This window comes from Podarcis melisellensis, assembly GCF_964234715.1.
Source record: "Podarcis melisellensis genome assembly, chromosome: 1".
NCBI lineage: Eukaryota > Metazoa > Chordata > Lepidosauria > Squamata > Lacertidae > Podarcis > Podarcis melisellensis.
Genome location: NC_138528.1, coordinates 42662585 through 42687277, shown reverse-complemented (window position 1 = coordinate 42687277; position 24693 = coordinate 42662585). Strand labels below are relative to the sequence as shown.

The 24693-nt window shown below is 41.2% G+C and overlaps 1 protein-coding gene and 2 long non-coding RNA genes across 5 annotated transcripts in view; 2 read left to right on the top strand and 1 right to left on the bottom strand.

The window, feature by feature from the left end:
* Window positions 1-8: 8 nt before the first annotated feature.
* On the top strand, window positions 9-12581 carry OIP5 (Opa interacting protein 5). Of its 3 annotated transcripts, XR_014162700.1 has the most exons (6): window positions 27-373; window positions 1585-1651; window positions 2622-2741; window positions 3951-4032; window positions 5818-6181; window positions 6216-12581. XR_014162700.1 is itself a non-coding variant. In XM_081887555.1 (5 exons), the coding sequence occupies exons 1-5, from the start codon at window positions 100-102 to the stop codon at window positions 5974-5976; spliced, it is 702 nt and encodes a 233-aa protein (XP_081743681.1). In that variant the 5' UTR covers window positions 27-99; the 3' UTR covers window positions 5977-12581. The 3 variants fall into 3 exon arrangements, 2 of the variants coding, with proteins under 2 accessions (XP_081743682.1, XP_081743681.1); XM_081887555.1 differs by having other exon boundaries at window positions 5818-12581; XM_081887556.1 differs by lacking the exon at window positions 2622-2741 and having other exon boundaries at window positions 9-373; window positions 5818-12581.
* LOC309356343 lies at window positions 7181-24048 on the bottom strand. The gene is made up of 4 exons (XR_014162717.1): window positions 23902-24048; window positions 16952-17058; window positions 16393-16460; window positions 7181-15510 (listed from the first exon to the last, which is right to left on the bottom strand). It is a non-coding gene; the product is annotated as an uncharacterized lncRNA (long non-coding RNA).
* The window catches only part of LOC309356483, a 19141-nt gene continuing 17631 nt past the window's right edge, over window positions 23184-24693 (top strand). Inside the window, exon 1 of the long non-coding RNA XR_014162818.1 lies at window positions 23184-23824. This is a non-coding gene — a long non-coding RNA (uncharacterized lncRNA). The remainder of the gene's footprint in view (window positions 23825-24693) is intronic.

Genomic DNA, 24693 nt, shown 5'->3' with positions numbered 1-24693 from the left:
CCCAATCGGAGGGGGAAGGCCTGCCAGCGTCATGAGGGACTGCCCCAATAGGCGCCCCAGGAGGTGGGGACTAGGTTTGAAAAGTTGGCGGGAAGCAACATGGCCGTGCGGCGGCAGCTGGAGCTTTTCTTCCAGGAGCCCCGACTGGGAGGCGTGATCAGAGTGGATCGGGCGGAACCCGGGACGAAGAGCTGCCGCCATGGTCAGCAAAGCGCAAAGCCTCCGGAGAACCCCGGGGAGCGGGTTCCGGGCTCCCGGAGTCTCAGGCTGGAGGACTGCGTGCTCTACCAGTGCCGCGGTTGCCGCTCGGTGCTGGGCGACTCGCTGCATCTCTGCGCCCAGGAGGAGAAGCTCCGCCTTCTCGTTTGCTTCAGTGAGTGGGTCGCACTCTTTTGAGTGTTGGGTTGGCAGCCTCGGAGCGAAAAGGGAAGGGCGCTTTCTTTTCTTTAGGAAAAGAAAAGGCGCGAACTTTCGAGCTACACCGGGCTCTTCATCAATCAGGCTGCACAAATGTTCAAATAAATACACGCAGGATTGTTTTCGCACGTGGCAATGTACACGGGTTATCATTACGCCTGTTACATTCGTGTAGGGGTCGTGCGAAGCTCAAAACATGGAATTTAAAAGATTTGAGCCGATGGTCTCAATCCGCCCCCGCCACTTGAAAAATGTTGGTGGTCGTGGCTCATGATTTCTGTTATGTCTTCTGCCAGGTGCTGTTTGATTTTGATTGCTTTCATTTCTTATGTTGTATTTTCTTGTAATTCAAACTGAAATGTAATGCATAAGAAATAGAAGCGATAAAAATACATTTAAAAAACAAAAATGATGTAGTCCCATGAGACCTTGCCAGTATTGGCATCAGTAGAGATATATATAGAGAGAGAAAGACAGACAGACAGACAGACACCCTACAGGGGTTGGGCAAGCATGAATGTGGACCGCAGGCCATATATGACACTCCACTTGCCCTTATTCCCACAACCATTCTGAGGCTGAGAAGGCCACATTCACACACTAAACCAGTTTAGTGTGATGTGAATAAGCTGTGGAGAGCCTTCTGTTGGGATGATTCCCGCCTCTTCCCCTCATGTGGCATAGCCATGAGGAGTTCAGAAGCTTTCATTTCCAAACCAATAAACTGGTTAATCTTAATGAATGTTAAATAAATCAACATCAAGCCATGTTGTAAATAATGGTGTGAATTCCAAAGTACAGCATTAATTTCTATCATAACAGGAATCCACTTTTGCAATCTTCAGTGAGAGTCCCTTTTCTACTATAATTTCTGAAAGTGACATTTTAAATTTAGATCTTAGCTTGTGTAAAATGCTTCAGTAATTTAAATATGCCTGTAATAATATATATTAAACCTAAAGTGCATGTTGCAGTGATTCTAGCAGTAGATGTCTCTTATTTTTCAAGCATGAAGATAGTCTTGTTTCTATGAGATCTATTTGAATAATTTACAGGTGTATTAACAGGTCCCTGAATAAGTATTAAATGAAATAAAGTGTTTGAATGTAATGTATTGATGAATTCTTAGCTTTATTCAATCTGTAAAAGGTCTGCTTCTCTTTTCAGAGGTTACAAATGATGTTGTAGTGGAAGATAAATTGATGGTCTGCATTGAGGGAGACCTCAATGGATGGTGAGTTGTTTATTTAATTAAAATTAACTACATCAGATGCTTAGAAGAGCAAGAATATCTTGGAACCATATGCCACCTTTTTGTTCTATTTGCATGTGACTTGGGGAAGGTGGCTAATGAAATAAATAATGCTTTATTTGCCAGACTTTTTTTTTAGTACTTTTAAAAATAAAATGCCTGGCTTAAGTAAATGTTTATTTCATTCCCAGTGAGCATCCTTTGTCTCCGAGAAATGGCTCTTTTTGCATCTCTTCTTTCCTTTGTTTCCTAGGGCAGGTATCCTGGGGTCCTGGAAGAGTATAGAGAATGATCTGGGCAGAGAAGTGTTTCTGCCTTCTCTAGCTTTCTGACTGTGGAAACAATAAGATGTTATGGGAACCAGTGAAAGAAGAAATTCGGAAACATCCCTCCTTGTTCCCCACCCCAATTTTGTGCCCTACCAGCTCCACAGAGCTTTTGATTTGGTTTTTCATCCACCTTGGATTCTCCCACCACTGCCCTCATAGGACTTCTTTGTAAATATTTGGGATGTTTAAGGATGCATATTCTGTAGTAAAGAAACCATGCTGCATTCTTATCACTAGGAATATGTTCATACAGGCTTTTGCAACACCCTCTCCCCTGTAAACTTGGAAGCTATATACCAGGTATAGGCAAACTCGGCCCTCCAGATGTTTTTGGCCTACAACTCCCATGATCCCTAGCTAGCAGGACCAGTGGTCAGGGATGATGGGAATTGTAGTCCCAAAAAACATCTGGAGGGCCGAGTTTGCCTATGCCTGCTATCTACTAATGGAAAGATGCATACTTCTAAAAAGTTGCTGTACTTTAAATTTGGTTTTTATAACTGAATAATTCTGGATTTTCTAGGGCAAATTCCAAAAATGTTTCTTATGGTGGCTGAAGCCCCTAGTTTGGTCATAAAGCAGATTATGGAATGCTGACTTCACACCTGGTCTTTCCCCCCCAGCACCTACAACATGTTGTACTGTCGAGAATGTAAAGCGGGAGTAGGTTTCAGACTCTATTGTTCAAAACCTCTGGCTCACCTGCGAGGCTTCTTTTGCCTTTTGAAGGACAACATCATATGGTTAGTATCCAGATGCATATTGAACTGATCAGATGGTTAAGTCATGCGGACAAACTCCAGTAAAACAAAGGGTAACAAACTGACACATACAAGACATCCTGTATAAGTTTATACATGAAGGTTTCATAAAAAGGCATGCAAAAGATTAAAAAAGGCTTTTCCAAAAGAGATACTGGCTGATGGCATCATTTGTAGACACTATGCTGTGGTAGTTACAGCAGCACAACATGTAGCTAATGTTTGGGTAGAAGCAGGCGTTTATACAACTGAAAATAACTATTCCAATAGTAACACCTTGCTGTTATGAGAGCTGATCTGAAACTAATTTTCCAGTGGGATACAAGTTTAGGAGATTTATTCAATTAGCCACTGGAAAGTACCATTCATATTTTCTTGATCTTAAGGGTGACTTCACTTAATTGTCCCACCACCACCACCTTTTTATCCCATCACCTCTACAAAGAGCTCAGGGGACTGCTTCCCTTCCAGTTTAGATTCCCAACAGCCCAGCATTATATGGTTAGTGGGAAGTACAGGTCCAAAGTCACCCAGTGAGCTTCATGGCTGACCTGGGATTTGAATAGCCTTGCTATTACACTAAACAATGATCATGCAGTCTTGTGTTTTGACTTGTGAATGAGAAACCGTAATGTCACAGCTCAAGACGATGCTTTTCAGTGGATGACAGTGGATTGGCTGCTTAAGTATTACTTCATGATAAGGTATTGACCTTTGAATATGCTGTGTGAAAGGGCTTAAAATGGCTATAAAATAGAAGTGATCTATGACCACAAAAGTTTAGCCTACTTGAGGAAGGGACAGGAGAGGCGAGAAGTTATTTTCTTGAAAATAAAATAAGTGTTGTATATTGAATAATTAGGTCCTTCAAAATACATTGTTACGAATCTGAAATGTACTGCAGTATGAGATTGTGGAAACCTATTAATTTCAGGAAATTATATCACAAGTTAGGATATAATCAGTGAAATCAGGATGTTGGCAAAATACTATTAAATGGTTATTCTTCATAATCTTCATTTTTGAATATTTAGATTTCTCTTGCTGGAGTAGACATAAAATGTTGAAAAAAGTGAACACAATATTCTGAAAAATTGCAATATAAATTATGTTTATCTTCTCCTTTATTCATACATTCCTATGACTGAGCAGCTAATTTCAAAATGTATTGTCTTTTAACCTATTTTTCAGTTACTTGTTAAAAACTAAAACGACAATTGAAGCCTCAAAGATGACCTGTCCTCCTGTGAGCCTAAAGGAACAAGTACAGAAAGTAAGTGTTCTTCTGTTTTTGTGTTTGTTAACTACTGTTTTCCCCTTCTCACAGGAGAACTGGGCAGATAAAAATGTGACTAAATGTACAAAAATATGGACCATTACAAAACATGTTAAGTGCTCTTATCAGCTTTGCAACCCTTGTAACAGAGAGCGTCTAGTGAACTTTTTTTAGGCTGCTATCCTAACCCCATTCACCTGGGAGTATATGGCCCACTGAATTCACTGATTCAATATGACTTACTTATGAGCAGACATTGATAGAATTGTGCTGATAGTCTTTGACAGGGCAGAATTTAAACCTGGGTTTTTCTTACAGACTGTTGCACAATATACTAGACTGAGGTTTAAAAGGAGTAGTCAGAGCAGTCTTTCAGACATTTATGGAACATAGAAACATATGCTCTTTTCTAGTAATAATAATGGGCACAAACTGTTTTGAGGCTTGGCAAATGAAAGGCAACCCTCCAAGTCTGTGAAATAGAAAAAATAGCTCCCAGGCACACTTAGCCAACACCGGTTGTTCTTTCAAGCACATGGTTGTATGAAAATAGGATGCTCTAGTTAGTTTCCAGAAAACATTTATACTTTAAACTAGTAAATATTAACATTTTTCAGTTTAAATTATAAATATTTTCTGGAAACTAACTACAGCATCCTGTTTTCATAAACAAGCTTTTCAAAACAAGCAGTCCATAAAACTGAACTTAATGCAGTCCTTTGCTCATTTAAACCAAAGAGCACATGAACACATTTGGCAGCTGAATGCCAAAGGCAAATATGGTATACTCTTACTAATACGATATTCAGTGTGTGTGTCCTCACTTTATCTGAGACAAATAGGAGCTGTTCCAGCTTGACTTTCCTGTGCCACTCGAGGAAACAGGAGAATTCCTGTGCTATAAAAGAGGAGTCCACAGCACGGCTTCTTCCTGCATTAATGTTGCCCCAGTTCTGGTAGGAACTGCATTGTGGACTCCTCTCACATATTCTGAGGCTTCTGCCATTACCCAAATGCCAAATGAAATAGCTGCCGCAGTGGATCCTGTGCAGCTTGGGGAGGTTTGGAACAGGCCCTGTACAGCTTCATCATTTCTTTAGATCAAGTAGAACTGTTTAAATCAGGGATGAGCAACCCTTGGCCATGCTAGCAAACAGCTATGGTAGGCCATAGGGGACCAATCTGAGTTTAATTCTTCCCAAGTATTATTAGATGTCAGACTACACAGCTGACAGTACTGGCTTTCATCTGAGGCCAGTGAGGTGGGCTAAAAGGTGAGGAGCAAGTGGAACCAAATTTGCACATGACAAACTGTCTTACACGGTTTTTGAAATATTGGTTGTCAGCATGCTGGGTTCATGCCAATCAAGTTTGGAGAGTTATCATGAAGGAGCGCTCAGCTGCCCTAGTCACTTTCCCAAGATACATGAGATACCCTGAACAAGGTCTTCTGCTTGTGAACTGGGGTTCCCCCCTCCTTCCCCTGTGCCCTCTATAATTGGGTCAAGGGGATGTTTGGCTGAGAGAACACCTGAAACAGGTAAAGGGGATTGATTCATCTAGCAAGCCCAAATGCTTGACCTGACAGAATAGCCTTGGTGCAATGTTGGTTTTCTCCCACACCTTTAATAGAGATGCCTCTCAAATGCATAGTTACAAGGTGTGTCGCTGGACTTAAAATATTGGACATTTTTTTCCCTCACTGACAAAGATTTGGCTGATATAATTGGTTTTCTGGATCACTTCGTTTTATCTAAGCTTGGCGATTATTATTTTTTGTAGTTAAAGGAGAGCCTTGTTTTGGCGCACATACGGATAGAACGGTTGATTGAGAAACTCGAAGAAAGAAACCAGCAGAAGTTGATGTCTGAAAAGCAGGTCTACAAAGTAAGACTACATGGCCAAGCATCTGGGGGAACAAGGAAGAAGTTGAACAACTAACTGGTAGAATTTCTGCAGTCATATATCTGCATTTGGCTGTGATGAACATGAGGTTATAACTTGTCTTCACACAACCACTGTTTTGGTTGTACAGTATTTGAAAATGGCAGTGTGTCTTGGACTGGCAAATGGATTACACAAAGCATATGAACTGCTATATTTTTATATGTGCACACATAGTTCTGCCTGGATTTTTTTTGGAATTGTTGCATCTGTTAATACTATCCTAAACTATACAGTGAATGCATTTGCAGCCTCTCTTTAGAGGAAATGTACAGCTTGTTCAGTTTTGTTGGCTTTCAATTCTGCATTTTATTTTAAATTTGGCTTGAGACAGTTCAGTCTACCCAATAACCTGTTGTGTAAACTAAAAGTGTCAATTTAAAAACTATCAAAATTTCATCAAATTTGAACTCTTAACTGTAACACCAGTTGAATTCTATGCTAACAGGGTTTTTAAAATGCTGCCTAAACTACCAAAGATGGAGCATAGGTTAGGAAACTTGTACAGATGTGAGGCAGCCTACATATCTGTATCTCTTATTAACTTTATGAATTGCTTCCTATGAAACATCTCAAAGCAATTTAACAATAAAAACAATTTCAAGTCCAATGTAAGAATGTGCATTCCAGTGCTGTTTAAATGGTGTAGACACAAATTTGACAGAATGGACTGACCGGTTAGCTTATGTTTGATGGCGCTGCTTTCCTATTCATTTCACCACCTGATAAGTTTTCAGAAAAAAACTTAAAGCCCTGTACAATGGTACCTCGGTTAAGTACCTTACTTGTTACAGAGGTCCGTTCTTAACCTGAAGCACCACTTTAGCTAATGGCGTCCCCTGCTGCGCCACCAGAGCACAATTTCGGTTCTCATCCTGAAGCAAATTTCTTAACTCAAGGTAATATTTCTGGGTTAGCGGAGTCTGTAACCTGAAGCGTATGTAACCTGAGGTACCACTGTATTGGGAAGAGGAGAGAGAAGAGGCACTGCAAAACACATGGCAACCGATGACATAATTGTTGAGAAATACATGAGAGTATGAAGTGGCTCAGATGTGCTAAAAAGCTGCTGGGGTTTCACAGCAATCATATAAGCTTGCAATGATTAAACATCTGCTCCACAATGAAGGCAAACTGAAATATGTGAACCTACATTTCTATCGTTTCAAGAGTTCGTCCTAGAAGAAATGACACAATGGCATTTTAAGTGCATTCTCAGCCCATGCTGCTTTATTGCTAAAAAATTGTATACAGGTGCAGAGTTTCCAGGTTCAGTTTTGAACAATTATTGTTTACAGTGTCAAAATAATAATTTTAACACCCTCTTTCCCTCCCCAAAAGATGCATAGATATAAAAGCAAGCTGCCTTTTGGAAATCTTCAGTTATATACAGGGGTAGATTTGTGGTATTTGTTACATAATTGTGCAATGGGAGTAAATAGTTTGCAGTGGCATATACCTTCCTTGTCTGTTCTGCTTGTTCAAGTGAGTTAACAAAATGTAAGCCTACTTCTAAAATTTATACAATGTTTCTGTACATTTCCCCAGACTCTAGCTTTCACAATCCTTTTATTATGATCAGTTATCCTATGCATTTGCAGAGACAATCTTTTCTTTTGCTCTGAAAGAAGAAATTAATTAGCAGAGACCTAAATCACAACCTACAAGAGGGACAGAGTTTGGGGAAAACAATTCAATGATACAATACTATGGAGTCTTTTCATGTTAACATGAACTCAAAGGGGAAGTCAAACTGATGTCATTAAAAGCCTTCACTCACGTCTCCAATATTCTTACATCTATTTGGCAGCTACTAATTACCAAGACTGGCAATGTAAAAAATATGGCCTCTATAACAAGCTTAAAATAAATGATTGGGAAAATAACCACTAACATAAAATGCAGATTTGCCATAACAAATCCTTTTTCAGATCTATGAGAAAGCAAACTTTGATATGAAGAAGTATTTGGAACTTGCTCTGCAGAAACTAGTATAGCCATAATCTAGTTAAGGAACTTTAAACTCAGTGTTTATTTTAAGCAGCACCTTCACATTAGGAAAATAATTTTCTAGTCCAAGGGCTATGCTTCTACCATCCTCTACTTAATATTTAATATGTATTCGGCATATATATTCTACCATTAAATGCACCCACTTTTTACTTTTTTGTAACTAAACCAATAATTTTTATGGGGGTGCCATTTACTCTCTTGAATCTAGTTAGCAAGCTCCACTCCTACTTAGCAAGCTTGAACTTGCATTGTGTCTAAAGCAAAACTTTGCCATTTTCAGATTAGTTATTGTAAGGTGTATTAATGCTGGTCTGAAACCAGTTCATCTTGGTATAGCTGCCTAACAAGGTGAGAGATACCTGGCGAGGAGAACCTGTCATTTAAACTCAATACCTGAAGAGTAAGGACTGCTTAATGATTTCATCCACCTAAATTCTCATTTATTTGCAGCCAACAGGTTGTGATCCAGGTTCCTTCCTTCTTGTTACCTGAAAATTCCTACTACATACAACGTTTTGCTATTGCCCTATTTGGGGTTCATCTAGTGCCTTCTCTGTACTCTGAAACTCTGCACCTTTTTTATTTGTACAATTGCCGCAGCCAAGAAACCCATCTTACCACCAACCATGCTCATATTATGTAGGCTCAAGGGAACACAATGAACCTGGTAAGAGGTCAAAAGGGCTCATTCTGCTAATTTTTCTTTCAAATACACAGTTTTGGTGTCATGCTTCTCTTATTTGTACATTCTGCCTCCTTTAAAGAGACAGAATGTTCTCTAAAATCAAAATCTGAGAATCAAAGCAGTAAGTTCAAGCTATTGGTATATTAGTTCCTATTGCTTCATTATGTATAAATGCATATATCAATTTACTGGTAATAACTATAACACTAGACATCTTAATCATGCATAATTAGAATACTACCTCTATAAAAGACTTGGTTTGTGAGCCTATGTGCTTGTGCCATTGTCAATTTTCCATGTATGTTTTCCATACTTGAGTTTCACAACCTCATCTGCCTTCCAAGGGTTTGTCAAAGATGGCAGAGGACAGATAAGTTGCAACTATTTAGATGCTAAACTCTGTGGAATGTTCATTGTGCTGTAATTAGGGAAAGTTGACAATTCCATCTAAAACCAACTAGCAAGTGATCAAACTTGAATGCTTTCACCCCCCCCCAGATAGAACCAATTTCCAGCTCTAAGCCTGCTTTCTTCTCATCTAGTTATGTAGGAAATCTTCACCTTGGGGCATTCTCCCCTGCCCCATCACAGGACATATTCTCATTCTCTAGTATTTTGTTTTCCACATTCCTGTCATAAGAGTCCTTTCATACAAATGAGTTCTTTGTTCAGCAGAGACCGTACTAAGCTTTGATTCCTGCAGTCTTTGGGGAGCACCACTTAGCTGACCATTCCTCTACATTTCAGGGCAGGGAGAACTCATTGCCTTTATGTGTACAGGGTGAGGGCATAAACTCCTTGTCCTTCCTCCACCCCCACCCTCAATCTTCAAGTACTTAATAAAGCGTGGTACAAAAATTCAGTTCAGCTTAGGCCTCCAAATCCTGTTGCAAAGATCCAACGCTACCACTTGCAAACTTACCATCTATATCCCAGAAGCCTGTTTGGAAAACACATTTATTGGCACCCATGTATTGTGCTTGGACTTCTACTGCTCAATAATTACTGTTCTTCAAAGTGCAAAGCAAGAATAAAAGGTCTAAAAGGGAGAAGTCAAGTAAGGGGGATTTTATCGTAAAAACTAGTGCACATGTAGAATAGAGAAAGACTATTAAAAAGAGCCCCCTGCAACCATTCATAAAGAATGGCACTAATATACTTAGAATGAAATCCTGTTCTCCACTGATAGAATAATAAAGGCTGTTAAGAGAATAAATGGAAGGCGAGGTGGTGGTGGGGGAACCACACGTATACCCCAAGTGCTGCTTATGTGCCATGAAGAGCCACTTCATAGAAAGATCTTTCCCCTCATTAACTGCTTATGGAAACAAATTTCAGTGCTAAACCTTCAGGAGTTTAAATACCACAGCTACTGAGGTGCAAACTGCTTAAGTGCAATTTGTTGAAGCTGCCTCTCACAGGTGTCCTCCAGTTGTTTTGGATGTGCTGCTGGGGTTGATGGGACCTACAGCACAAAGCATCTGGAGGGCAACAGGCTGGCAAAGGCTGCTTTGGAGAGTAACAGAACCCCTCATTTCTATAGATCTAGGCAGCAAAGCTCTCCATTATGAGGTTATGCAAGATAGCCAAGCATCTTCAAACAGTTAACCACATCCTAAATGTTTCTGACTAAGCACCACAACAGCAAATCCTGCATGTATGAAGCTCTCACACTCATCCAGATACCAAGCTAAAAAGTTCATTATTAAATTGGGTAGCAGCAGCACTATGTCAGTCAAGCACCAGTTTTGCAAATTGAAAAGTATCTGCAAACCAGCAACTCAAAATAAATTTAGAGCAAAGCAAGTCCTACTGGTGGCATAGCCGTGATATGCCTTTCAGATTCTGCCAGTTTGCTCAGAATGGTTAACAAAGTGCAAATTTCCTTAGCCCTAGAATCATGTTTGTTTGAAAACAGTAAAAAGTGCCTTGTATATTTTGTGATGTGAACAAAATAATCACAGGTTTTTGTTGACTATTTTTTCACATATAAAGGACAGTCTCCTTGATTCAGATTTCAAACATTATTTTGGAAACCATTAGTAAAGCTCATATTACAGTATGAATATATAGGGGTCGTTCTGTACAGAATATATATCAATTCTACTTTTAAAATATGGGCTTCTTCCATCCACTTGAACAGGTGGCTGTGTTAATCAGACTGATGATAGATACTGGCTACCCTCTGGCCATATTCTGCTTATGGAAGGCTCTTTAGTACAGTGGAGCCATCAGTGGAAAAAGGGTTGAGGCACTCTTCAGTGATTCCTCCTTCCCACTCAAATCTGACCTGGAGAATTGGTGGGCCCTTTGGAACAGTATGGGCAGCTGTTGAGGGGAGGGGAACTACCCAAAATAGCCTTGATCCCTATTCAAAAGCCTTCTATTGGCAGACACACACCAGCTGGGATATAACTCCTTGCAATTAAGGAAAACAATAAAGGTAAAGCCTTCAAGCATACATCCCAACCTTGTAGATGAATCTGTTCTACTTCAGCTGAATCCTGTTTAAGGCAGAGTTACATATTAGGCTTACAGTTTACATGGTCTTACATGCATACTAGGTTAGTGCAAGCTGCATTTTAAAGAGGTATGAACTGCACTCTATTATAGAGTGGTGAGGGTAAAAGATTGCCAGGCATACCCATCTAGAATAGAAGCTTCCAAACTCAAAAGTAGCTTTTATAATTAAGAGTGAAACCACGTAACAGGCGCACAAGTTTTTAAAAGGTTTTTTAAAGAGAAAAATAACATTTTCAGGAGACACAACACTTGCTAGGTGCTAAGATGCTTTGTACCTTGCCAACATTCCTCAAAAATTTGACACATCTAACCAGCTTTAGGTAATGGCAACAAGTTTCCACAATCAAATCTAAATTGCATGTTTAGGTTGAACCTGGCCCTGTTCACAGTCTCTGAAGAGTTCCCTTTCACACCAGAAGTTCAACTACATGCTATCTATTGACAAGGAGGACAGGGGTTCATCCACTTTCTCATGCACACTGCATCGTTAGCCCATGACCACAACAAGTTTCTGCCCTAGTTGCATCAATGGGGGGGGGAGCTATGCAGGAGTTTTAAACAGGCTCCTCAATAAAGCATTCAAGTGCCAACTTCCTTTAAGGAATTTCCTAACATTTTAAAGAGAAACTCATCATGTCAGGCAATTCCCTGCAACACAGAGCACCACAAACCTATTTGGTTAGTACCATTTATTCTACTATACAATACTTGCTAATGCAAGTAGTTCCTATTACATGCAAACAGTTATTGCTACTAAAGTTCTATTGATTAAGTCATCTTATGGCTTTATTTGCATCAGGGATTCTTTCCCCCTACATACTGTGCTATTTTGCATTCCAGTTTCAGAGGTATTTTTCCATCAATTGATTCTCCCAAGCACTAAAAACTATTTCATTCAATGGGACAGATACATTTCTTTCCAACAGAACCTTGGCTGAGCTCAGGTCCTCACTGCTCATTTGTAAACAACCCACCTTCCCAAATTTCAAGGGAGAATAGGCAGAGACCTTTAAACATAGATCTCTTGTTTTGTGGTTAATTAAATGTTTCCTATGAATTTTTAGCCAATGGTAAACCAAAACCAGAAATATTTTTTTCCTCACCAAGGTGGCCATTTACAGACAAGACCAAGAAAAAGATGCAGTATCCTCTTTAAGCTACAAGTAGTTGTTTTCTAAAAACAGAATCACAGCAGTCCAGACTACAGGATCTGCACAGAAAAATCAGGTGCCTGAATTGCTGATCTCACTTATTTGAACTAAAAGAAAATTGATAATATAAGCAGGGAGACATCTTAGTGACCCAAATAGTTGTACTGCAATGATTTTTAAAAAATTTAAACAGCAAACTCCTTCAGGTGCTTTCTATGGAAGTAGAAAAATGAGAATCATTTGATTTCAAAAATGAATACTACCAATCTTGAATAGCAGTAGCAGTGTTATTATTTGTAATTTAGTCATTTTTTCAACTTGATAGATGATGTGCTGCATTAACATAAGGGTACTTATGAGCAAATATGCAACTAGTGGGTAACTGAGTAAAAGTTTATAGGCTCTTCTGAATGGAGAACAGTCATATATGAAGGGACATTTTATGAGAACATGTTGTGGCAAAGATTAGCCTTATGCACACTTAAATCTGTGAAACTTCTTAGTCCAAGAGATCAGTGAATTTTCCCATTGCAGCAAAATATTATTTGCTCAAAAAAGGATTTGTTAAAGACTGTTTCAATTGTAGTTTCCTTGAGGTGCACTTCTACCTGCTTACAGATTCAAGATCCATGCACTCCTCATGCTACTGATTTTATTCACCAATATATGCTATCATTGCCTAGAAAGGACACTGCATCCTTAGACCATGACCATAATCTTGTCAGTTTCTTATGAATTACACCATCAGCCTTGTTAATTTGTCACTCTGAAATTGTAAAAAAAGTACTACTAGGCTCATGCACTGATCCTAACATGGCACTACAGTTTTGCTACAAAGCACTAATGCTTATGGAACTATACACATCTCAAAATGGAAGACATTGGTGATTTTGTTGTTCTCAAACAACTTGTAACATTTTGTCCACAAGTATTAAAATATATTTATATGTATATATTATACTATTGCACATGCCCGGTATTTGTTTTTCATAAGGGAAAGATTTCCTGCCAACATAAACAGATGCAGATCAAAATGTAAAATAAAAAAATTAAGGCAGTATTGCCTTGACACAGTACTTTTAAGATGCTACAGGAGAAGTTCTACAAACGGGTTTCTTGGGCCATGTACAGCACTCATTTCTCCAAGATTTTAAACTGAGTCCTCATGTAGTCAGGGGATCTAGAGGGAAAGGGGATGGGGGAGTTGTTCTTTGCTGGAATTTTGTGCAACTGATATGGCCACTTTCTCTTATATCTATCCTGACAATTTAGGGAAACTAAACATTTTCACTCTGTGCCAGCATACTCTTGTACAAATTAAATCTGAGAGAAGTACGTAGGGAAGACAACATAAAGTCTACCGACATAGAAGCAAATCATCACTACACTTGATGTCTTCTGAATTTTCAGTTCCAGAATGAGAGAATGTTTCACTAAGAAGCCTAACCCTATATCTAAAATCCCAATAAATTAAACAGGAATTCCTGTTCAGAAGAACCTAGAAGGAAATCCAACTAATTTTATTTCTGGACTTCTATTTGAATTAGGATTTAAGTATACTTCAAAGCCAATCTAAATGACAACCATGACAATTTCCCCCCAGCAAGCTGACCCAAGTCATAAATCTGGTTATGTTTAGCAGTTATAAACATTTACCTGTTTGATAATCTTCAATTAAACATTCCATTTTTAAAAAACTGATTTGAATTAAGGAAAGCATCTGAATAAGCTTTCCTAAGTATTGATGTGAATCTTTTATTATATAAAAGGAACATAAGATTAAGTGATGAGCAAATACCAGTATTTAGCTTGGGATGCTCCTTTCAAAACTATTAAATACCCCAAACAGCCGCTGTTTTCCATCTCAGGAAATATTGCCATTGCTACCTCACACCAGACATCAAGTAGCACTAAAAATGTTGATAACCAAGACTGACCATTATAACATGCACTCCCATTTTTTTACCCAGACTGAAAATATTTTGAAGCCATTGGCAGATTTTAAACTCACATTTTCAGTAAGGCTGAAGGTGCAGTGCTGAGGGCTTCAGCGTAAGGAAGCAGGGGAGACTTTTCTAAAACCAGGAATCAATCTACCCTTGCAAGGTGTGGCTAATAAATCAGCTATTATTCCATGCTAAAGAAAATGTCCTACATGAATCATGTGCAATTGAGACAAAGCATCTTTTGTAAACATGTTAGAAACAGAATTTCCACCTTAACTTTCAGTGACCCACAGAATTAGTGAAGAAGCCCTTTCTGAGCATGTGTTGTCTTTGTTCATCCAACTGGTGGGAAATTTCACATATATTTTACACTATCAGTTGGTGCCTTTGGGTAAAAGCTTGGAGAAAGGTATTATTCCTTTTGTTGCTGAATTCCCTAGGAAGACTGAGGATACCATGTAAAACCCATTGCTCCTGGGTTTGGTTTCAAGATTTCAACCCCTTGGGAAGGATCTTGCTAGAAAAGCAGCAACTCACAGGATCACCTCTCCTTTCCAGCAATTATGTAAATTTATATATGCAAGTTTTGTTTTTTAATAGTCTACTCAAAACAGTGAACAAAATTACTAAATGCTACTGTGCTTCAACTGCTTCACATAATGGCATCAAGATGGACACCTATAAATTGGCTCCTTTTAAAAGGAGAAAAATCCCAACAGGGCAATTTCACAAGCTGTTTTTTTTTTTTTAAGAAGTTATTTTAAGTACACCTATATATCCTTTTATTTCTGCACAATCTTTTCTTTAAAGGTTTGTGTAACAAGTTCCAAGGATATATCAATTTGCTCACTTCTCTAAATGCTATGTTGAGAGTAGGCAGTTCTTTTACCAAGGTAGTTTGAAAGGGGGGAAATGCCAATCAAATTAGGGTTATGCCTCTATCTATATGCAAAATCATTTATAGAGTGCAAAAACTCTGAACAAAAAGTTTGCATGTTTCAGTGAAATGTCAGCCATTAATTTCCGTTGCTCTGCAAGGACAGTAGTATTTTTTCTATAATACAGGCTTTACATCTCCAATTCATGTTAAGGAGTGGAGCAGAAAATAAGCAGTGCTTCTTCATTTCCCTCATGGAGATAAAAGAAGGAGTTTTCTTCACCAGAAGCCGTCAAAGCTCCTTTAGCAGCCTGTGTTGGGTCGACAGGAAAGGACCTGGAAACATACACACACAAATTAGCTAATTAAAAGAGAAAGTAATTTCACTCTAAATTAAGTTGAAACTGACTTCACATATACATTTTATGGGAACCTTAGAACTTTTAAAGATTTGGAGGAATTGTTTTACAGGTGAATTACAGTGCCTGTGACTCCTCCCCCCCGGTATTCCAAGCAGTTCTTATCTGGGACCCCTCAGGTTTCACACACCAAGAACAGATCCTGATTGCTGTGGCCAATGCTATATACCATTATGAGCAGTGCTAGAAGTCTACCTGGTACATCATTCAAGATGTATGAAATAAGCCTATTTCAGGGATAAATGATAATTAATTCGAATATTGCAATGGAATAAAAAGATTGCCAGAGGAAGAAAACTTCAGAGAATAAACAGAAACTGTGAGCAGTTTTAATTTCAATACAGCACACTTAGACTGTGTCATGAGAGGAAATGGGAGACCCAGCTTCCTTCCCCCCTTGTTGGATGACTCCAGAGAGGGTTGGCAGGCTCATCCTGCTAAGATGGAGAAAGGGGGGAGCACAGAAAGGCAGACTGATGGAAGAAAAAAGAAAAAGAATATGTGGGTTGCCATTCTCCCATGCATTCATCTAGTGAGAGAGAGTGATAACTGTCAACCTGTAGTCCAGCTGGCAGGAAGTGAATTTGGAGATGTTGCCAAGCCCGCTTAGGTAACCGAGCAGGGCAGTGTAAACACATCCAAGACTCCACTTCTCCTCGGCTGGAAAAAAGCTTTCAAGTGGGTAGTGGAAAACACCCAGATACTTTTATCCAACTTTATACATTTATAGATTTCTATCCAAGGACCTGAAATAATTTCTGTCAATTCAGTTTAACACCACCTTTCCATATTTACTTACTGTTGCATAAGACTACTGTAATTTTCTGACTCCTGATTCTTTGACTGCAACCACAAGAATGTTTTCTCCTGTGTAAGAAAAGATTGAGAGCTTTTAAAAATCATACATCAGTCAAGCAATATCATAAAAAGCTAACTTTCATGGGTGGTGTTTTTATTCTGGAAGGGGTTATTTATAGTTATTGGTTTTAGAACTGCATGAGAAGGGAGTTGTCAGCAAAACTACTAAGTTTCTTAGTAAAAACTCCAAATGGTATGCTCTCATCTGAACCAAGAACAGTAAGCCCGCAACTTACCTGGGGGTTATGTTCCAGGAATTGTGCCTAAAGCCAAAACCATGTATAGTCAAAACACATTGGGTGCAATTGCCAAAGTCTCTTTTCTTGGATGTGCATCTCCTTTTACTTATTTTTATTATTTTGCCAAATGGTAAAGCTTAATGCACACTAGTTAAATGTGTGTAAGTTGCAGACTTAATGTATAACATAAACACTATTCCTAGGATGGTAGGCCGCAAACGGCTTTCATATTATCCAAAGAAGGGTTAAACCAACACTTACCTTTTGCTTTATGGCTGCAGAAACTCTTTATCACCAGGAACTCTTGCCTTTAGCTTTCTGATAATTTTCTTATTCTGACTGCCAATCAAGATGGTGCATGCATGGACCTATGGCACACAACAGGAAAGAAACTCAAATTCAGGCCACAGGAAAAAAATGTATCACATGTTCCTCTTCTTATCCTAAGATACTGGGTTTCCTAGTATTGAAAAAAGTCTCCACCCAGGGCTTTTCTTCTAGGAAAAGAGGTGCCGGAACTTGCTGAGCCTTTCTTAGGGGAGTGCCCAGCCAAAGTTGGTGACCATTGGGGGGGCTCTCTTCTTTGCCCGCTCACCGCACTGCCACTGCGCTAGAGACTGTGCCCACGGGCGCCGACTTATAAAAAATATTGGGGGGGCCCATACTGGGGTCCTGCCCCGGGAAGTTTTCTAAATTTTAGATGAAAATTAGTGAGTTAAAGTTTTTAAAAAGTATTTTAGAGTCATATGATCAACATTGGAACCCCGAAAACTCAACTCTCTATAACTCCACACTCCAAGAAACTCGACAAGCCTGAAACACTTTTTGGCTTTGAAAAAAGAAACAAAACATAAACACGCATGGTATTTTCGTAAAAAGCTAATTTAATTTACAGTAACAATTATGCTTATAGACTATTACAGAGCAGTGAATATATAGCTCTGAAAAGACTGAAATGATATTTAAATAAATCCTAAACTATCATTAAAAGAATAAAACATAAAATATTGCTGTCGCACAGTAATAGCACTTTGATTAATAAGTGAAATAGCTAATTTAAGCTTACTTTGAATAAGGCTGAGGGTTCGCTTTTACTAATTAAACCGGTGAACTCCACACCATCCTCTTATACTTTCAATGATATATGGGTAAGACTTAATGCTGTCCTATAACTTTCTATTTGCATTAAGAATAGCTGTAATTTTGGACTTAGCTTCACTTCCACATTTTCTTGTGCGTTAAACATACAAACATTATTATATTGCAATGGAAGCAGCTCTGTGGCCAAGACAAGTGGCTTTATAAAACTTGATCATTATGTTCATAATAAAATCAAGACAATTTTTTATGCCAGTAGAAAATTTAGCACAGAAATTTTACCTTAATTGAACCAAATTTCAGAAATTTCTGACCAATCTTAAATTTCAGCAAGGCTTCAAGCCCCGGCAAGCTGCACCCTCTCGGCGGCGCGGGGCGGCGTCCTGCTCTCCCGCCCCGTTTCTGGGCTGCCTCCTCCGAGCCGGCAGGGCGACTTCCTGCTCTTAGTGCCCGGACGGGATTGGGGAAGCCCCTGCAGCGTGCCGCCGAGAGGGTGCAGCTTGCCGGGGCGTGAAGCATCGCAAGGAGCCTGGGCTGGGGAGCGCGCAGCCTCATCCCTTCCTTCCTATCCATCCGCGGGGCAAAAGAAGAGAGAGGGGAAAGTCCGCGCACCGGGACAAATTTTCTTAAATTATTGGGGGGGCTGAGCCCCCCCAAACGATTTTTTGAGGGGGCTCGGGCCCCCTCAGGCCCCATGGAGTCGGCGCCTATGACTGTGCCACTCACAGCCTCAGTTGCTCAACATGGAGTGCAGTGCCACCCGCAGCCTCTGGCGCGCAGCCCTGAGCAGCGTGCCCCTGTGCTGCAATGCTACAGAGGTGCCAGAACGCACCAAAGAGGTGCCAGAACCCGCATAAATCATGATGACAATGCACAGCCTGCTAGTATAACAGACAATGTCCTTTCAAGATGAGGCATGAATTATCTCATAAAGTTTGTCTTAAGGAATAAATAGAAGTGCTCATTGTAATCAATGGGATTACGTAGATGCAATGCTAACTATGCCACAAGAAGCTGACTTGCACACTCCTGTTCTCATCCTGCCCCTGGCAAATGTGACACAACTAGAAGCTTCTAATCATGATTAGTGGCAAACCATGATTTACAACAGTCTCTAAAACCCAACAAGTATACACACCACTTCTGAAATGTACAACATCTGAAAGGTACAGGCGAATCCCAAACGCTTGGGGACATGTGCACAGGAGCTACCAATTGATTTTGCCTTCCTGGAGTTACAATTCCTTCTTTGGACCTTGTCTTTATTGCTCCATACAGTGGTAGCGGGCTGTGTAAAGCATAAAAGAGCTCTTATCTTCAAGTCAATGCATTTAACATCAGGGTATAATTCATCAAAATCATATTTGCCTAGCCTTCACTGAGCAGTCAGAAATGCAATACACAAATGAATGCATTTTTCATTCAGAGCCTCTGCATTTCTTCAACAGCTTATAACAGTGCAGTCATAACTAAAGAAGCACAAAGGGTTACATTTCCCTCCAATTACTATCTAATCAAGTAATATGCAATTCTCGGGGAAAGAATGGAGTGTTTCAAATAGAGAAGATCAGAAAATCTGCAGTTTCTAATTAAATTTCAAAGGGAAGGACTACACTCGGGTCTTAAGAATGCAAAGCTGACAAGTCTAGCAGTAGAATGATGGATCACCTGTGAGCAATTAAACACACACATATACCCGGTACACGCAAACAGCAGCATTCTGGTGCTTATTCACTTTCTGCAATACACAATATTTTTAAAGGCAAAGAAGTGTGAGTACCTTTAGAAATTTCTAGCCATTTAAGATGGTATTTAAATTCTCATAGCATCTTGCATTCTGAAATTTCATTTTAAAAATCAAACCGCATTAACTACTCAAGAAATTTTTTAAGTATATTTAAATTCTCTGACAATTCTCATGATAAATTACAGTAACTGAAATGCTGAGCTACTTAACTAATAAGAAAGTAGGAAGGGGAGAGTGGGAGAACTTGGCTGCTATACATACTACTTTCAGTTCTAGTCACCTCTCCACATATCTGAGAGTATTTTCTTAACAAAATAATGCAAGATTTTCCAGTGACATGATGGAATTATACCCAACTCACATGAAAACCCGTGGAAGGTGAAAATGCAAGTCAAGGGATTGAAACTGTAATGCAAGATTTAAAAATAGGTTTGTGTTTTTGAAATCACTGCTACATTCACAAAGCAGGCCGTCTACTCACCCAATTAATAATATAAATCCCCTTCACCCTGAACAGCAACACTGAAATGTTTAATGTATTAATACATTATCGTGATGCTAACATGGCATTATGTAAAGCTTGGAGGAAGGGGGTGCCCAGGACTATTTTGTGATGCAAATCAATTTCCCAGAACAGTGGTTCTTCATTTACAGAATTTTGTCATCAATAAGACTAAGGCCAAAAAAGAATCTGAAGCTCTATCTCCCTACTCCATTCAGCAAAATATAAACTGGAAGCTATGTTTTAAAATAATCACTTTGCACTGAGCAGAGGAGGGGAATAGGACACAGTTTAGTCAGCAGCTATAATGATTCTAGTACCAAGCAGTTTCATTCTGCTTTCTTAAAATAGTAAATAAAACCAATGAAGTGAATGATAGTAAAATGTAATTACTTATAACAGGCACTTTGGCAGTACTCAACAGTAAAGGGCTGTTATAGGAATTGAAATTTCTGTACTTCATCTAATTTAAAGCAAGATCTAATAATGGAACAGCACCGCTGAGACTCAAGTGCAATGGCTGCAATATCAGTACAACGTAATACTCCATTCTTCTAGATTCAGGTAGGTAGCTGTGTTGGTCTGACGCACTCAAAATATATATATATAAATTGTCCAGTAGCACCTTAGAGACCAACTAAGTTTGTTCTTGGTATAAGCTTTCATGTGCATGCACACTTCTTCAGATACCTGTTCAAAGATTGTATTTCCCTCAGAAAGTTTGTGGTGTCACTTATGTAGCTAGGAGCACTGATGGCATACGGTTTCAGAACAAAGTCCATATATCCAGAAGTGTGCATGCACATGAAAGCTTATACCAAGAACAAACTCAGTTAGTCTCTAAGGTGCCACTGGACTATATATATATATATATATATATATATATTGTAATATCCCATTGCCTTGGATCAAGGCCCAATCTCAAGACAGCAACCACCAACTCTGCAAAATGGTGTCTGTGTCATGCCAGCAAAGATGACAAGAAGATGGAGATAGACTTTGGAAGAGATCAGCAGTTTTAGAATTTTAGTCCCATTAGTGTCAGAAAGGCCATAAAAATGCATTGCTTTGCTTTATAAAATGAATTAACAATTATCTATCAAATAAGGCAGTTTCAAAGCTGGAATTAATTTTTTCCAGGGGAAATGTCTATATCACTAATACCCAGGTGTTAACAGTTTTTAGTGCTTTCATCTTTTCCATGTATTTCCCAGTGTCCTTGCCAGAAGAGTTTGGATTTGATATCCCACCTTTCACTCACTTTAAGGAGTCTCAAAGTGGCTAACATTCTCCTTTCCCTTCCTCCCCCACAACAAACACTCTGTGAGGTGAGTGGGGCTGAGAGACTACAAAGAAGTGTGACTGGCCCAAGGTCACCCAGCAGCTGCATGTGGAGGAGCGGAGACGCGAACCCGGTTCCCCAGATTACGAGACTACCGCTCTTAACCACTACACCACACTGGCTCTGGGGTGTGTATTTGTGTTGAGTGCTGGAGCCCAAGGTGACACCCAAATCCAGGCACCCCAGAGCGCAGTGCGGACCAGGGCTGTGCTTGCAGGGCGCCATGCTGCTGCATCCCCCACAGCCGCAGGAGGGCAACTGAGAAGGATGCAACTGGCACAAGCTGGCCCCACGAGTGGTGCCAGGCCCACAGCACACCTGAGCCATGGTGTCTTGGGCGCCTGCAGACACTGTGACGCCCCAAAAAGCACTGTGGGACTGGCCTCTGCCTACCGCCTCCCTCTCAATTACCCTCCAGCTGAGGGGGAAGCATTGGGCAGACTTCCTGCAGGCTCTGCGCTGCTTGAAAGAGCAACGCGGGCCTGCAGGACGCCTGAGCAGAACGTAACACCTCAGGCGCTGGGATTCTGGCTTTGTGCCCTGCTCACCCTGCCCCGCTATGCACGGCGCTCAAGTGGCTAGCTACGCCACTGGCCTGAAGGCACTTGGGGGACCTTCAAACAGTGGCACCCAACTGGCTACTCTCCCTATCCACCCTTCTCTTGGGAAAGGCAGGCGGAGTACGTTGTGCACCACTGTGTGAAAGGCTTGCATGCCTTGGCCACATTACCCTCAGGCCCTTCCCTTGGGAGGGTGCTTGATTTGTTGCTTGAAGGTTTGGGACATTTTCAAGCAGTGACAGCAACCTGGCATTCTTTCCACTAGTTCTTCCCTTGGGAAAGGCTTGAAAGGGGCTTGGCTCATAAAGAAGGGGGCTGGCAACTACATTTTTTGACTCTGCCAGTAAAGCTCGCCAAAAATGATAGACCCTTACTTGGGGCAGTTTGAATTAGACCTCCATTTCTTCACATCTGTCTCTTTTCCATTCAAAGACATTTTGGCAGCTGTATAAATAGAATCTCCTAAGTATGCAATTAAAAAAAAAATATTTCTGCAGTATCTACTTCAATAAGATGCAGCTGCTCTTTGTCTATATAGCAAAGAATACAGTGCATACAAATTAATGCATTCAGAATGCACTCCAGCCATCTGCTGAAGCTCACCAGTAATTTTACACGAGATCTGCCAGCTTGTTCACAGTGTATGTTTCAATGTTTTTTCCAAAGCTAGTCATAATTTATTACTTCATTGCAGATGGGCTCCTATTTCTTGACTTCTTTAAGAAAACAGCTGATCTGTCACTCTTGCTTCTATGTGTTACTGATTAAAAACAGAACTGTAAGAAGCAAATAAGACCCAGGGTTGTTTTTCTTTTTAAAAAAGCAAAATTCACAGAAAAAGTAAATAATAATGGAAATAAATATGTCCACTTATACGAGTATGGAAACAGGACAGGTGAAGCCTTCCTAATCCCCACAAAAACATATGGCTTGCTCTATTTCTGATACACACAACATGAAAGCTGTGACGTGCAAGACAAGGGAAAATGGGAGTTGAATCAACAAGAGATACAGCTCTCACAGGAGCCAACTTCTGGGGGCTTTGGACCCCATAATAAAATATTTGAGGGGTCGGGGCCCCCACAAAGTTGATGGGCATCAGCATTCAAATAGCGTGTGGGAAATGCGTCATGTGATCGATTATGTGGGGCGGGGCTTACCTGGTCCCCACGATATTTTATTCAAGTTGGCACCCCTGTCAGCTCAAGGAAGAAAAGGGGACACATAATCGGCCCTGCGCAGTAACGACGAACTCCAGCCTTCCCTCGAAAAACACAGGAGCTACAGAGGACCCCCCTGGAAAATGCGCACCGACCCCCAACCCACTTCTCAACACTGGAAAGAAGGCAGGAGATGGTTTCGCCACTGGGACACCCAACGAGGCCCAAGTACCCGCAGCAATGCCTCGCCAACCCCACCCGCTCGAGAACTAGAGAGGCGGTGTGCCTTGTCTCTCTCTTTCTCGGCCGCTGCACAGCGCCGGGTGCCTGGAGCACCTCGCCCGTGCAGGGCCTCACCAGCAAGCCCTCGCTCCCTGCCAGCTTTGGGGAGGCAGGGAAAAGGGGAAAGGAGGAGATCGCCCTGGCTTGGCCACCGAGGCCACGCAGCGATTCCCGACTCCCTTGTTCCAGGCAGACCCGCTTACAAGTTTGCGGCTCTGGAGGCAGAGAAAAGCGAGCTGCTTCCACCCTCACAAACCCCGGACGAGGAGGAGGAAGGAGGCCCCTTATGAGGTAAAAGGCCAGAACTGAGGTAATAAGAATAAGCTCCGGACACCAGAACTTGTCTCTCTCCAGCGGCACAGAACCGGGACGGGCACGTAAAGAGAGAGCAGGTTCCGGCCGGCTCAACGGACGGGCTTCGCCAAGTGAGCTCCAGGCTCCAGGTTGGTTTTTTCTGTCCAGCGGGCCCTCGTGCCCACGAACCTTCCCCACGGAAGCCCCTGAGCCCGCCATGCCTTACCTCAGTTAAGGCCCCAGGGCCGCAGCCCACGGCGCTCTCCTTCCTTCCCCCTCACTCCGCCATCTTCCCCTCCTTACTTCGAGCGCCCAATGGGAGGCCGGCGCAGGGCGACGCAGCGGCCGTTCTACAGAACGCGGGTCCCACCGAGTGGGCCGCTCTCCTGTCACTCACTTCTCCGCTTTAGGCTGCCATTGGGTAGCCTGCCCCCAAACGGCTGGACACGGAGAGGCGATTGGCCAACCGCGATGTGGTATACGCCTTCCTCCTCGCGAGTGCTATCGCCGCGTTGAAGAAGTGGGGACGGTCGGGAGGCGGGTGTTAGGCGTTCGGTGTACTCAGTCGTTCAGGACGCCTCCTAAAGGAAGGAAGGGGTTGTGCGCTGTGGCGGGAATGCGCAAATTGGAAATTGTACTTTTGTTTATTCTGTTACATTTCCCCCCGCAGCTGCTCCTCCTCCTCCTCGCTCAGTAGGATGCTCGTGCCTGCTGCCACTAATTTGCTCAAGTGAGCGCGTCCAACTTGAATGGGGAATGTAGAGCTGGATCTTTCAGTGAACAATAGGCGATCTTTCTTGATGGGCCGATAGGGAACTATAACCGGGCTTCAATCCTAAACACACCGGGCCCCCCACCCACAAGGCAAGGTGCTGCAACCGCCTCAGGCACAGAGACAGGCAGGCAGATTCCTTCCGTTTCTGGTCTAGATCTTCACTCACCCCTTCTTCACCGGCAGGGAGGGAGGGTGCCATTTTGTGGTTTGCCAAAAGTCTTGGGTTAGCCCTGCCACTTACAA

Excerpts from the sequence above, each read along its gene's own strand:
- OIP5 (XM_081887555.1), top strand. The coding sequence starts at position 100 with ATGGCCGTGCGGCGGCAGCTGGAGCTTTTCTTCCAGGAGCCCCGACTG. Across the intron at positions 374-1,584 it reads CCGCCTTCTCGTTTGCTTCA|AGGTTACAAATGATGTTGTA; the intron begins GTGAGTGGGTCG and ends TTCTCTTTTCAG. Across the intron at positions 4,033-5,817 it reads TAAAGGAACAAGTACAGAAA|TTAAAGGAGAGCCTTGTTTT; the intron begins GTAAGTGTTCTT and ends TATTTTTTGTAG.